Source organism: Podarcis melisellensis, assembly GCF_964234715.1.
Source record: "Podarcis melisellensis genome assembly, chromosome: 13".
NCBI classification, from domain to species: Eukaryota; Metazoa; Chordata; class Lepidosauria; order Squamata; family Lacertidae; genus Podarcis; species Podarcis melisellensis.
The window spans coordinates 16426915-16442042 of NC_138545.1; the positions used below are offsets into that span (position 1 = coordinate 16426915).

The following is a 15128-nucleotide window of genomic DNA, read 5'->3' on the forward strand; positions in this document are numbered from 1 at the left end:
CTTCTCCTTTCAGTCAGCCTTCTCCAACTTCATGCCTTATTAATGTTATGGACAAATGTCATTAAATCCAGTAAACAGTCAAGGAAAATGAGATGCAGATCAAAATGTTTTGAGCATACCAATTTAGAGAATGCTGCTTTAAGGTTATCTTACCCTTCATGACATTACCACAGGCCTATACAGTGGTACCTTTGGTTAAGAACTTAATTCGTTCTGGAGGTCCGTTCTTAACCTCAAACTGTTCTTAACCTGAAGCACCACTTTAGCTAATGGGGTCTCCCGCTACCGCCGTGCCGCTGCTATCCGATTTCTGTTCTCATCCTGAAGCAAAGTTCTTAACCTGAGGTACTATTTCTGGGTTAGCGGAGTCTGTAACCTGAAGCATCTGTAACCCAAGGTGCCACTGTACTAGACTCTCCAGCTGTTTAAGCAAATTAACACTACAGCATAGTAACAAGAATAATGTACATAATTTTATTACAAAATTGTTAAAAATGTAATACAATGCAATAGTATGCAAGACAAGGTTGACTACCAATTTTACTACGATTTTTTTAATAACTGCTCAAAATCAAGCTGTCACTGAATCCAAAGGACCATTAAATATGCCTGAACTTTTGATAATATCAGCTTTTAAAATTCTAACAGTAGTGGCATTTAGCTACTACTTACATTAGAATACAGGTCTCCCTACAATCACATTACCTATACACAATTCTGTACAGTTTTTATACTGAATCTAACAATGAGCTGCACTCAACTTCACATTCTTAGCAAAATCATTGACTTTTTGAGCACAAAATCTTTACAGCAGCTTTATAACTTCACTCTTCATCTTCCTCCTCCTCCCCTTCCCCCTCATCTTCATCTTCTTTCTCCTCCTCCTCCTCTTCAGGTTCTACTTTCTTCTTGGAGCCTGCTGGCCTACCTGGACCTTTCTTTCCTACATCACCCTTCCCCTTGGCACATCCTCCTCACACTTCTCCTTTAGTTTTGCTGCCTTCTGCTCAAAGGGCTGTTTGTCTTTTGCTGTTTGCTCAGACCACATTTCTCCTAGTTTCTTTGCCAATAGACAAACCTGGGTGGTCACTTTATCTTTGGGTGATGCTCAGAACAAAAGAGGAAGAAAGCAGGTGGTGGTCTTTGGGGGCATTGGTGTCCTTTTTCTTCTTCTTCTCCCCTTTAGAAGGAATACAATATTTTCATCTCCATGTCATAACGAAGTTTGCCATGTCTTCAAACTTGTCCTTTTCTTTTGCTGACATTGTCTACCATCTCTCAAAGCATTTATTGGAGAAGTCAAAAAAGTTGATTGAAGTGTCCAGGTGCTTCTTCTTATGCTCCTCGCGGCACATTTGCACGAAATAAACATACAAGGATGTCTTGCCCCGGGGCTTGTTCGGGTTGCCTTTGCCCATGGCTGGGGCAACGGTCCCTGATCAGTAGGGAAAGATGTCTGTGGTACTTAGCACCTTGCCTGGCAGAGCTGAGGAAGAGAAACAGTGTCCATTAGTGACGTCGGGCGGTGGGTGTCAAGTAAAGTGCACGGATCAGCTTCCTTCGCTGCAATCGAATCATGTTTTATTGATGTTTTAATGTGCTGTAAACTGCTTTGAGATATTTCTTAAAAATATAAAGCAGTATAGAAATTAATTAAATAAATAAATATAGAACTATAGAGGAGATTCTGCCATTGCCAGATGCAGCTATGTTTTCTCCTTGTACCTGTCTCACTGCCTTTGTGTCCCTACAAGGTTATGTGATGCAGATGGTTCAAGTGAATGGCCAGATCAGCTTTGTGGTAGGAGCCCCTCGCTACCAACATGCCGGCAAAGTCTTTTTGTTCAGCCGACAAAATTTGAAGTGGCAGAAGACATCAGAGTTGTCTCCAAAGGAGGTAAGAAGGCTTCAGGATAAACTGTGGGTTGTGTCAGTGCATATCTGAGCGTGTTTCCTTTGCCTGTGGCAATTAAAGTTGACCATGCAGCCCACAAAACAGGATCTCCCATTGAAATGACTTCCCTTAATTCTGACAAACTGTTTTTAATTCTCACTGTACATTTGAATAACAGAACAGAGCCTCAGTCTTTATATTTTATGGAACCCCAGGCAGAGATCCACATGTGTTCCTCCAGACCTCACTATCTGGACCTCAAGACTCTCCCTGGGCCATACACTCTCATTAGCCTCACCCCTCACTTCCTCTGCTTTGGCCCCTGCTTAAGTAATGTTGCATGCCATCCCCAATCTCTGAGTGGTGTGAGATTCCAAGGAGTTCCAGGCACGCTAACCCAGAGTTCATGTTTCCTTTCAGCAATGAGGCACAGTGGAGACTTTGGTGCCTTTATGATATAAGGTTTATTTACATATACAGTGGAACCTCTACTTATTAGCACCTCTGGTTATGTATCCTTCGGGATATGCATGCAGCAAACCCGGAAGTATTTTTCTGGGTTTAGCCATGCGCGCATGTGTAGAAGCGCTCTACCGAGCCACGCACATGTGCAGAATAGGCACCTCCGGTTGTGAAAACCTTGGGATCTGACCGAAGCTCCAGAATGGATCCCGTCCACAACCAGAGGTACCACTGTATACAACCTGAGCCTACAATGAAGGGACTCACAGCATCAAAGCCCCATGAGGCTCTTGCTTCTCCCATAGCTGCAGCTTTGGATTCAAACACAAGAGCTGTCTGGCACAGAATCTCCTTTCCTTGACATTTTTTAAATGGCCCATCACTTTCCTTTTGCTCTCCTTAGTGGCTCTTCTCCCAGACAATTTCCTGAACTTGGGAAGCTGACTGGTTTTAAATTTTAACTCTTGCTAAATCCCATGTCTGGCACCCAGGTTAACACCCCAAGCATTGATTAAATTCTAGCACCCTTTGGTCCCATGAATTTAGGGGAAGTCATAAATCCATAATATTTGTGCCTGACTTGAATGTGCCATTGAGCTATGATAAGGCTTCTTGCTTTCCTTGCTGGAGGCTAGAGAGGGTGTGAAGAAACTAGCCTACTGTACAAAGGTAGCAGTCACATTTATTTTTCCACCCACTTTTGCCTCTGGTCCCACCTATTACTGGCAGGTGGCCCCCAGAAAGTTTCTCAGAAAGAAATGTGGCCCTCAGGCAAAAGAAGGTTCCCTGTTCCTGATTTATAAGTACCACAACAACAAAAGTAACTTTTGAAGTATCTAGAGACTTGGGCAAGGTGGTTGATCCTGGAAGTGTTGTAGTTGCAAACAATGAACGGGTTGCCATTTCAAACCATTTTAACTGTCATTACTCTCACCTAGGGAATTCTGGGCACTATTAGCATATAAAACCTTTAGCATCATTATAAAATGATGGCTTCTTTGTGGGAAGCCATGACAGCTACATCTGTCTCAAAACGTTTGAAATGTGCTGCTGCACCATGTTTGCCTACAGTATAAATCTCCCTCTCTTTTAGCCCCAGGTAATGAATGAATGGATGGGAGAGTCCATTGGATGGGGAAAAGAAGAAGAGAAGGATGTGTAAATGCCTGGGGTCAGGGAGATCAAGAAATGGAAAAAGTTTAACAATGGTGATTTTTAGTCCCCCCAGATTGGCTCCTACTTTGGTGCTACGCTTTGCTCCGTGGACCTTGATAGAGACAAAAACACAGATCTGGTTCTTATTGGTGCTCCCATGTACTATGACGGCATGGCAGGAGGAGTGGTCTACATCTGCGAGAGGCAGGTAGGTGAAGGGGAATGCAGGCCTGCCCTTTGTACTTGGTGGCACAAGGCAACTACCAAGAGCAGTTATTTGAGGGCAGGGATGTAAGAAGGCATCCTTTCCCACTCCACCCTGTATTTATTGAATGCAGCACTGTTCTGTTCCGCTGCAGTTTAACTCCCACCCAAAACTACGCTATTTGTCTCACTGTCCAATGTGGCAAAATTCCATAACTTTCAGAGTGTACATATGTAATTAAACACATAAACAGCATAAGTTACATTACCATGAAGTTATTCCAGCCTATGCATTTCATTGCAAAAGAAATGTAATGCAAAGGTGCGGGCAGGGGAGAGGGGAACATAGTGACATATCATTTGTGGACTGAAAACAACAACAGTGAATACTGATTGTATTCACTAGATTTGTTTCCATTCCAGAAATCGGATGAATACACGAACATCAGCAATTTCTTCTCCCATTTTTCTTTTCATCAGAATTTTCTATCATCCCTATTTGAGCACAGCTGTTTTAGTAGCACTGGGACATCAAAAGTATTTTCCTTTCCTAGAGCACGTTTTGTGCTTTGGTTTCTTTTGCGAAAGCACAAGAGGTTTGAAGGATGGCTGAGCAGTGCTAATTAAACAGCGGAACAGACCCCTTTATAGGGCATCGCATTGTTCTGTATTTCTGTACTCCTGGCTGCTGACAGCTGGCAGCTAATGATGTAGAGTGAGGTCAGGGAAGGACACATGGAATGTTGTGATGTCACACAGCACAAGTTACAGCTCTTCCAAGTTGCTGGGTGGAGGAAGCAGGGAGATAGTATTTGAATGTCATGTTTTTCAATGACATTCATGGATTTTCCCAGCCCTGATAGCAGGGGAGAGGAGAACTGGGACATCCACCAAAGAACCAGATAGATAGCTGCTTTACTTATAGAAATGAAGAGATGGGAAAAGTAATTGGCGTCCACCAATGGGGATGGTCAGAGCCCAATGTGACCTGGTCTTCTTTTCATCAAGGGCTCCAAAGTATCTTGCCAAATGGAAAAATGGGAAGTGCAGAATGAAAGTCAGAAGGGACTGCTTCCATAATTTCTATAAATTACAGGGCATTCACTGTCTTACTAGTTTGATTCCTTTGAGTCTGTCCCCTTTCTGGCACAAGGGGGTGCCATGGAACAAATAGTGCAGGAGATTGAAAATAGAAGGAACAACTTCATCAGAACTATTTTGGTTTCAACCCCTCAAGTGTCCCCTTTCATCATTTGCCAGGAGGATGGGTTTTTCTGCAGCCAGAAATTGCGGGGGGCAGCCAAACAGCCCTTGGGACGCTTTGGAGCCAGCATAGCAGAAATAGGCGAAATAACTGGGGACCGATGGACGGATGTGGCCATTGGGGCTCCAATGGAGGATGAGAACAGAGGAGCTGTGTACATATTCCATGGGAGCAGAAGATCCATCAACCCAACATATAGCCAGGTGAGCCCTCAGCCCCTCTACTCCATAGCAGGAAGCACAGGCAACTGTCATTTCACTGTCTGGTAGTCCAAGAAGGCTGAAGCTTGAAGAAGTTACTTTGTCAATGAAGGAGCTCAGACTGGAAGTTTATATAGGAGCTTGAGGCTCCACCCCTTCCTGTCTAATGATCCAGGCAGGTACTTCCATTCATGTTCCCCTCCTCCTGAGTAGCCTCATGTGCAGCTAACTGGGCACTTCCAACAACCCTGAAGTTCCTGCCTGGCTCACTGTCACTTTAGCTCCTGTGCCCCTGGGGTAGATTGGGGTGGTGGGGGTAGTCCAAGAGCCAGCCAGGAACAAAACATCTGGGATGGGTGGCCCCCAGTCTTGGGACAAGGTCATCTAGATCCAAAGGCTCTTCAGGGTCACTGGTGGTATGAAGATCTGCTTGAGGGTCCTCCTCTAAGGAGACCTCAGGCACCAACCTCTCCTTCTTTCTCCTGCTCCTAGCGCATCCAAGGCTCTCTGCTTCCCAATAGGCTCCATTACTTTGGCCAGGCTATTGGTGCCGGGAGAGATCTGACTGGAGATGGACTCCCAGACGTAGCAGTGGGGGCTCAAGGAAGAGTGCTGCTGCTCAGGTAAGGAGCTTCGGGACTCTTGGAGCCAACTTTTTTTAAAAAAAGTCTACATGCACACTTCCTTTGTAGTACATTAGAGAGTAATCAGTCTCTCATTAATATTTTTAAAAAGAAATTCTAATAAATTAAAATAACCCTTTTAAATGGTTGAGCAAGTAGTAGTGTCAGTCACAAGCAGGAATGCCAAGAGCTCTCTGGACTGATCCAATGTATTTTGGTGGCTGAGGTGGGAGATGCAAATAGAACTCCTCCCCTAATTAATTATCATGGAACATAACTCACACTGATAACAAATAAGCTTATGTAGGAGCACCTCAGAGTTGTGTCTTCCATTCTGCTTCCCTTAATGGCAGAGTTGGCATCCACAGTCTAAGCGAGCTGTTGCTTCAAGTAGGGACACCTTTGAAGACCTCATCCAAAACCACAACTCTTGTACAGCTTAGTCCTGCTCAGTAAGCCAGGGCGGTGGTGGCATTTCCCCTGTCATTTGAATGCTGAGAACATGCAATATCCCAGCAACAGAAATGTCCCATAGCACAAGATGATGTGCAGACTGGACATGTGACAATTGTTTGGAATGCACTTCTTTTAAACACTTTGCAAATATAACCCATGGTTGGAATGTCCGGATGGCACTAGCCCTGTGCTCCCCAGTGGGCTACGTAATGAACCTTTGTCTCCCTCCAACTCAAATTCCTACCCCATTCTGTCTGCAACAGGGCTCGGCCTGTGGTACGAGTAGTACCCACTATCACCTTCACCCCGAATGAGATCCCCATCGCTGCCTTTGAATGCCAGGACCAGGATGTTCTGAACAAGGAAGTCAGTAAGGCAACTGTCTGCCTCACTGTTATGATGGATCCTCGGTTTACACAAGGTAGGCCCTAAGCACTTTGAGGGAGTAAGCTGGGCTTGGGTGCTAGCTGACAGTGCACATAACATGCTGAGGACAGGAGGACCCCTCAGTACAAGAAGTGGGGCAACAGAGAAGCTGGCTTGCCACACAGTTTGATTACCCATCATTACCATATTCCTGTGGCTTTTCAAACTGTGCTCCTAGAATCCTCTGGGTCCCTGAGAAACTTATCAGAAGTTCTTCCATGTTGCGATTACTAATGATGGACAGCTTCCCATCAAGATAGCTTGCTTACTGCTACTGACTTTCCCATGCAATGTATATCTGAAAAGGAATACTGGTACAATTGGACACACTCCGGGTGAACTTCTGCTTTGTGTGAGGTAACAGTGAAGTCCCAGAGGCTTACTCCACACCCACATGCACTGAATGTTTCACCCTGGAGCACAACTCTAATGATTTTTGAAAGCTACTGCCAGATTCTGATGTGAGCCCTTCATTGAGTCCAGTGCCCCTAGAGAGCCCAGAAGGGAGGGTGTTAGCAAGGAGATGGCCCCCAGTTATAAGACCTGGCGCTGTGGGTAAAACCTCAGTGTCTAGGGCTTGCCGATCGCATGGTCGGCGGTTCAAATCCCCGCGGCGGGGTGAGTTCCCGTCTTCCGGTCCCAGCTCCTGCCCACCTAGCAATTCGAAAGCACCCCTAAGTGCAAGTAGATAAATAGGTACCGCTTTATAGCAGGAAGGTAACGGCGTTTCCGTGTGCTGCGCTGGTGCTGGCTCGCCAGAGCAGCTTCGTCACGCTGGCCACGTGACCCGGAAATGTCTTCGGACAGCGCTGGCCCCCGGCCTATAGAGTGAGATGGCCGCACAACCCTAGAGTCGGACACGACTGGCCCGTACGGGCAGGGGTACCTTTACCTTTACCTTTTATTGTGAGCTTCCTCTTAACTTGGTAGACATTTCATTCCTCAATACTGGATGCATAGCTTTAGCTGTGAGCATCAGAAGTTCACAAGGATTTTGTGCTAAAGGGCCTTTGCAGAGAATCTGCACAGCACACTGTATCCCTCAGAATCCTATTCTCTGTGTTGTCTTTTCAATTCCTCTCCCTCAGGCAGCAGCATTTTGAACACCATTCAGTACAAGTTGAACTTGGATCCTGGTCGAATGAGGGTTCGGGCCATTTTTAATGGAAACCCAGACTCTTCCACCATCACCAAGGAGATAAAAACGGGACTGAAGAGACACTGTGAGGAGTATCGCATAAAGTTGCCGGTGAGTTCAGAGATCCAGTGGATGTTTAAAAGCAAAGACAAATGTTGGCATTTGGGTCCATGAAACAAGTGTTGTCACCACTAGGGATAGAAGGATCTGTCAATCTCAGTTTCTCATTTTTCCAATCTTAAATTCACTTAAATTCACTTTGCAGCAATTTCTGATTTTTAAAAAAAGTTATGAAAATTAATCCATATTTTAATGCATTTTTTCTTAATAAACACATTTTTATATGCAGTTCTGACTAGCATACACAATTTTACAAAAAGTTTTCCCTGATGTAATACATTTTGTGTGCTATTTTCACCAATGTGATGTACACTTCCCCTAACATATGCATTTTTGTAAACATTGGTTAGTTGGCAAACTGCATAGCAAAATTTGGATAAATGCAAATTTCAAGGGATAGCTGTATTTCTGTTTGCATGTTGTTTTGGAAAGTGCAAATTTGGTAGATTCAGCTTCAAATGAAACCTGGATCAAATTTCTTTCCCATCTCTAATCACAAAATAAAGCAGATCCTCACTTATTTTTATTTCTTCTCCCCCTCCATTACACAAGACCTGCGTAGAAGACAGCTTCACACCCATAAACCTCCGGTTGAATTATACTCTCATTGGAGATCCCATTCCTGGTGCTGACAACCTGCAAGCCATCCTAAGCAAAGATAGCTCCCCTATATTTACAGCACCGGTGAGTCCACACACTCTCTGTTTCCTGTCTGGTTGATCAGTCTGTAAATGGAAGTGGCAGAGACAAAGGGCTTAATTTACATAGGGAAATGGTCTTTGATCATTTTCCTTTCTTACCACTTCCCATTTTTCACCATTTCACACTGTAAGTGTCTTCCCTGAAACTCTCCTTTAGCAGCAAGAAGAACCTCCAATATAGAAGGGCCATTGGTTGCACATTCTAGCTAAAAAAATCTCAGCAGTTCAGCTGACTAAATGTACTTGCTCTTCTCCCATTGCTTTTCCCTAGAGAAAACGGCTCTTTAGCATTCATTCAGAGCAAATTCAATCAGAGCAGGGCAAGGAGGAAATTGCTTGAAAAACTTCTAGGTGGAAGTTTGGATGAACCCTAAGCTTCATAGTCTGTTATTAAATGCAGCTGGCTGTCACTAGGGTGCAGGGAAGACTTGTACACCTAGGAAGACTTAGGTTCAGATTTCCACTCAGTCATGAAACTCATTGCGACCTTTGACTCATCTCTTTCTCAGCCTAACCTACCTTGACAGGGTTGTCACCTAGAGCACCTTCAAGTGGAGATTCCCAAAGGTTTCCATTGCCCCTTTTCTGCTTCAGACTTTGTTGCTTTAAGAAGTCCCATGCACCTTGAGGTAGCAGCTCCTGTTGCTGTCTTCCACCACCCATCTGCTCCCCCATTCTATATGTTAATTGGTGGTGGGGAATTCCTCTTCAGTCTTCCCTTTTCTCAGTCACCTGAACAGTAGGAGTGGAAACCACAGGGAAGAGAGATAGTACATGAGGTTGTTGTATGAGAATGTGTGGGGTGGCCCAGCCCATTTTGGTTTTGGCCCTGCCCACAGCTGGCAGGCAGCTTCCAGAAGGTTAGGAAAGTGGGAAATGTGAAAACATTTTCACATTTCAGCTCTAGACAACAAAATGTTACTAGCTTCACCCATCCTCAAACTCTGACAATGTTTGTACCCATGGGCATAGCCAGGATTTTTGTTGTGAGGGGCAGGACTTTTGTTGGGGGGACAGGACTTTTGTTAGGGGGATAGAACTGATGTGATTGGTCAGTTAAGTTAAGCATTTCTATTGCTTTACTTGACCTAGGGGGCAGCTGCCCCTCACCCTCCCTTGACTATGCCCATATCTGTACCCCACCCTTCTTCTCTTCACAGCTACATTTTCAAAAGAATTGTGGTGCAGATGGAGTCTGTAAAGACCAGCTAAAAACCTCCTTCAATTTCTCGGGGTAATGTATGTTTTTCTTCTTCATGTCACCCTACTCTGCTGCCCAGACTCACTGAACCTGGTGCCCAGAATCACTGAACCTGGTGCATTTCAGGTGCTCGTGACTTCAGTGTTAGAGCATTGCAGGGTAGAATGCTAGGTCTCATCTCTTAGCCTCCCCCCATAATTTCCTCTCTTCATGGCTTAATTAGAGCCAAGATGCAGAATACACTTTGATTTCCAAGGCTCATCTCTGAAACACATAATAATAAATGTAGTAACAATAATGTAGTAACAACGGAGGATGGGCATGTAGAGAGTGTTCCCTCCCCACCCCCCTGAGCTTCCGTGGGCCGGGTCAGGGTCTCCACAATGGAGGGAATGACTTCCAGGCAGGATTGAGCCCTAAGTCTTAGGATAAGGCTATTAGCAGCTACTACCCCGGAAGGCTATGATCTGCTTCCACTGTCAAAGGTCATGTGCTTCTCAGTACCAGTTGCAGAGAATCACAGGTGGGAAGAGTCACTATTGCACTCAGGTCCTGCTTGTGGACTTCCTATAGGCATATGGTTTGCCACTGTGAAAATTGGATTCTGGTCTGAATGAACCCTTGGCCTGATTTAGCAGGGTCTTCTTACTTTCTTAAGCTTAGAAGAAACCCTCTTCTTTTTTTCCTTCAGCCTGGACACGCTGGTGGTGGGCCTGACCCCTGAGCTCAATGCTACAGTCTTCATTCGGAATGATGGGGAGGATTCCTATGGCACCACTATAACCTTCTTCTACCCTTCTGCACTGTCCTACCGCAGGCTCTCGCTATTGAAGGTATAAGAGGCAAAAGGTGGCAGTTCGGCAACAGGGGATCGGGGCTGGCCTAAAAGTTTGTTGCTCGCTGTCTTAACCAATTCCCCAATCTGATCCCTCCCACTGCAGTTCAACAGGAGAAATGTGGCTATTAAATGTGCTTCTACCCCTTCGGCAGAGGATGACCCCATGAGGAACACCACCTGTAACATCAACCACCCCATCTTTCGGGCTGGGGCTGAGGTAAAGTCCTTCTGTAAGCAAGTGGACCAGGGAACTGTGGTCATCTGGTTAGGATCTCTACTCTAACAGAGTAGACTCCTCCTCTCTCCCCAAATAACACCTGGCTGCCCTCTCACTCATTTATTGTGTCATCATCTGTTGCAGGCTATTTTCATTGCCACCTTTTCCGTCTCCCAGAATGCAGATCTAGGGAGAGAGATACAGATCAATGCCACAGCTGGCAGGTAAGGTTTGATGTACCTGGCTTGGGAGATGTTCCTATTTGACCAGCTTGAATCAGTTTCACTTCAGTTGCCATGATGGCTAGGCCACATTCAAACTGGTTTGTAATGCAATCCCAATAAATTCTAATCAGAAATAAGTCCCATTGAGTTACGGTAAATGAAACTTACAGTCACATAAGATTTGCAGCCTTAAATGTATAATGATGGGACTCAGAGAGTGTTCATTCATAAATAATTTATTATTTTTACCCCACCCATCTGGCTGGGTTTCCTCAGCCACTCTGGGCATCTTCCAACAGAAGGTTAAAAATGCATTCAAACATCAGTCATTAAAAACTTCCCTAAACACGGCTGCCTTCAGATGTCTTCTGAATGTCATATAGTTGTTTATTTCTTTGACATCTGATTCTTTTTCATTTCCATGTGATAAAAAATAACAACCATACAGCAACTTGCATTACTTGTATATGTATTTTTTTCGCAGATGCACATACTGTATGCATTTAGAAATGCATTTTTATATGCCACACTTTTGAGCTAAGAATTACATTGCAACATTCTGAGAAGCATGAAAACTAGAGGATAACTGCATCCCAATTTGCATATTAGTCTAGGAAATACAAATCAGGTCATGAGTATCCCTAATTCATTCTAACAGGCAGTGGGATGGGGGAGAAATTTGACCCACTTCACATTTGCAAGCAAATCTACCTGATTCACCACCATATTCCCCAAACAGTATGGAAACCAAAACACAGGCACCCTTTAAAATCTGTACTTTTCTGAATTTTGGAATGCAGTTCTCCAGTCATGGAATGCTGACAAAAATGCATATGCTAAGCTAAAGTGTGCATACAAATAGGCTAGTGAAAATAGCATACAAAAATGTATTAGGTTAGGAAAAATATAAATATTAGGCAAAATACACTTTGCAAAAATGTGTCTAACATTCAGAATTACATATATAAATGTGAATAATAGAATTTTGGACCCAGATACTGGTGAATTTTCATGGGGACTCTTTAAAAAAACTAAGACTGATGTGGAGAGCTGAACTTCAGAAGAGATAAAATGAAAGCAAAATGAACAGATTCGCCAAGCCCTAATGTTGTAGAACCACAGTGCATGTAGCAGTGTATGATGGGGCAGTGGCATATGTGATAATTGTTCCAGTCTTCACTCTGCCTCTCTCTCTCTTTTCTAGTGACAACAATGGCCCTGTCACTCCGGACATGATTCACCAAGCGAAGCTGCTTGTCAAATATGCAGTATATGTCTTTGTTAATGCGTACGTGACTGCAAGTATTCTGGGAGCATCCCAGCCCACCACCCAGCTGCCCTTCTCAACTCACTATCGACTGTCAGAAGGCTTGTTTGCACAACCACTGTTTTTCTGAGGGCTAGTGCCCTAGAATAATGATCCTTCTGTACAAACAAGAAATTCCAGCCATATATCCTTTCCTAATTATCATGGGTCTGTGTTTCATGACGGCTCTATAATTTCATCCACTAAATGGAATCCACCCCCTTTTTGTTTCAGGGGTTGAAAGAAATAGATGAAACAGCATTTGCTGATTTTCCAGGGCTTGATTGGCTTTCAAAAGATTTCAACTTCAGCAGACCTCATAAGCCTATAAAGCAGAGATAGTGAACCTATTACTATTACCACCACCACTACTATTACTACTATTACTCAGTCTGATAGCAACACTGACCTCATACACGCCTACTCCATCTCTCTCCCCAAGAAGCTGCACATTTTCTATACTGGTTTAGATACTTTGGTGGAGGATAAAATAGTGGTCTTCTTGCAATCCTTTTGTATTAATCCCTAACAAAGTAATTAGGATCCATCTGGTGATATTTCCACATATACCGTATTTAGAAATCAATTTCTATTCCAATGCCTATTGAATTTTCAGCTTCCTCATTTTCTTCTGTTTAATTAATTGTTTTGGATGAATTCAAGTTTAATGAATTTGAATCTTTTGGAATTTGCCACTTCTGATTTATTGGATAACCCCCATTTTGCAAATAACTGGCCAATTTCTGTTTGCTGGCTATTGCCCTGCAGCGTGCTGTTTGCTGGCTATTGCCTTGCAGTGTAATACTAAGCATGTCTACTTGCAAGTCCCACTGAATTTAACGGGGCTTCCTTTCAGCTAGATGTGCATCATAATAATAATTTAAATATTTTTATTATTTTTACCCCACCCAAATGGCTGGGTTTCCCCAGCCACTCTGATCAGCTTACAGCATATATTGAAACATAATAAAACATCAAACATTAAAAACTTCCCAATACAGGGCTGTAGTTCTTTATCTCCTTGACATGTGAAGGGAGGGTGTTCCACAGGAGGATGCCATTGCTGAGAAGGCCCTCTGCCTGGTTCCCTGTAATTTCTCTTCTCACAGTGAGGGAACCAGCAGAAGTCTCTTGGAGGAGGACCTCAGTGTCCAGCCTGAATGATGGGGGTGGAGATGCTCCTTCAGGTATACTGGGCTGAGACCATTTAGGGCTTTAAAGGTCAGCACCAACACTTTGAATTGTGCTCTGAAATGCACTGGGAGACCATGAAAATCCTTTAAGACTGGTGTTATATGATCCCGGCGGCCAGTCACCAGTCTAGCTGCCGCATTCTGGATTAGTTGTAGTTTCCGAGTCACCTTCAAGGTGATATCAGCATAGCTGATATCGATCACTTACTCACTTTTCTTGGTTCAATCAGAATATACTCATTTCAGGAGGACATGCTAAAATGAATGGCATTGGCTGCTAGAAAATATTGACCCCATCTAAATTGCCATAGCAATGCTATGCTTTGATCTTCCAAAAAGCCATTGGAATGCATTGGTCAAACCCAGATTGATTGCTTTATTACATAGTGATTTTTCTCAGACCCCCACCTCTTTTCTTCCAGTGTTGATGTGTCAACCAAGTATGTCAATTTTTCTGCTGGTCAGGAAGACGGAAATCAGACTGTGGAACATCGCTATGAGGTGAGGGGTTTGTGGAGCATTGTGGAATTAAGAATTTGAAAAAGGCAAAATTTATGTGGATCAGGTTTAGGGAATAAATCCAGACCTTCAGCTAAGGGCTTCAGAGCAGCACAACACAATATGTAATACTGGAGCCACTCTGGGGAGTGTGGTTGGCTGCATCCCTCTTGCCGGACATCATCTTGTATTATGTTGCTCTGAAGCTGTTCTGGGAAATGTAGGCAGAAAGAAGAGGCATGGTGGGTGTGCACAAGCAGCTCAAGCTCCTTGGTTTAAAAGTTTAAAAAGAGGGAAAGAGCCCTCACCCACTTTGTACATCTGCTATCCTGGCCCCAAGGCTGCCACTGCTTGAGCCATATAGTAGGCGAGAAGGGCTTGGCAATACAACAATCATTTGTAGGATGGGGATGGGAAAATATGTCACATTTGGTTTCTATCAGTTTCTCAAATTTCCAGTCTTAAGTTCAGTTCTCCACATTTCCACATCAGTTTGCTTTTTTAAAAAAAATGTTCTCATGAAAATTCACCAGCATTTTAGTGCAAATTTCTCCCAATATACATGCCATATACAATTTTACCTAATTTACATATTTTTGCAAAGCAATCTTCCTGAATAAAATGCATTTTGGTACATTATTTGTGTGTGTGCGTGCGCGCGCGCGCACTTTATCCTAGTATTTGTATATGCATTTGGCTGGAGAACTGCATCTCAAAATTTGGAGAAGTGTGCATTTCAAAGGATGACTGTGTTTCATTTTGCATATTGCTTCAGAAAGTACAAATGATTTTTAATGTTTGAGGCTTTACTCTGTTTTTATATGTACTGCAAGCTGCCCAGAGTTTCCCCAGCCAGATGGGCAGGGTATAAATAATAAAATTATTATTATTATTATTATTATTATTATTATTATTATTATTATTATCATCATCATCATCATCATCATCATCATCATCATCATAATCATCTTAGGCAGATTTGACTTTAAATGCATATTGAATTGAATT

General features: G+C 43.5%; 1 protein-coding gene and 1 pseudogene across 3 annotated transcripts in view; one reads left to right on the forward strand and one right to left on the reverse strand.

Annotated features, from left to right (window-relative positions):
• ITGAX (integrin subunit alpha X) overlaps positions 1–15128 on the forward strand; it is a 38585-nt gene that overhangs the window by 19692 nt on the left and 3765 nt on the right. For both annotated transcript variants that reach the window (XM_081883590.1, XM_081883591.1), the window contains 13 exons: positions 1755–1897; positions 3576–3719; positions 4976–5182; positions 5672–5802; positions 6522–6679; positions 7773–7933; positions 8495–8626; positions 9804–9877; positions 10536–10677; positions 10786–10899; positions 11044–11123; positions 12328–12411; positions 14045–14123. In XM_081883590.1, the coding sequence (XP_081739716.1) occupies positions 1755–1897; positions 3576–3719; positions 4976–5182; positions 5672–5802; positions 6522–6679; positions 7773–7933; positions 8495–8626; positions 9804–9877; positions 10536–10677; positions 10786–10899; positions 11044–11123; positions 12328–12411; positions 14045–14123 (1649 nt within the window). The remainder of the gene's footprint in view (positions 1–1754; positions 1898–3575; positions 3720–4975; positions 5183–5671; positions 5803–6521; positions 6680–7772; positions 7934–8494; positions 8627–9803; positions 9878–10535; positions 10678–10785; positions 10900–11043; positions 11124–12327; positions 12412–14044; positions 14124–15128) is intronic.
• LOC309354001 (high mobility group protein B2 pseudogene) lies at positions 461–14968 on the reverse strand (annotated as a pseudogene). Its single transcript, XR_014173375.1, has 3 exons — positions 14433–14968; positions 9163–9375; positions 461–1486 (listed from the first exon to the last, which is right to left on the reverse strand). The product of XR_014173375.1 is annotated as a high mobility group protein B2 pseudogene (transcript).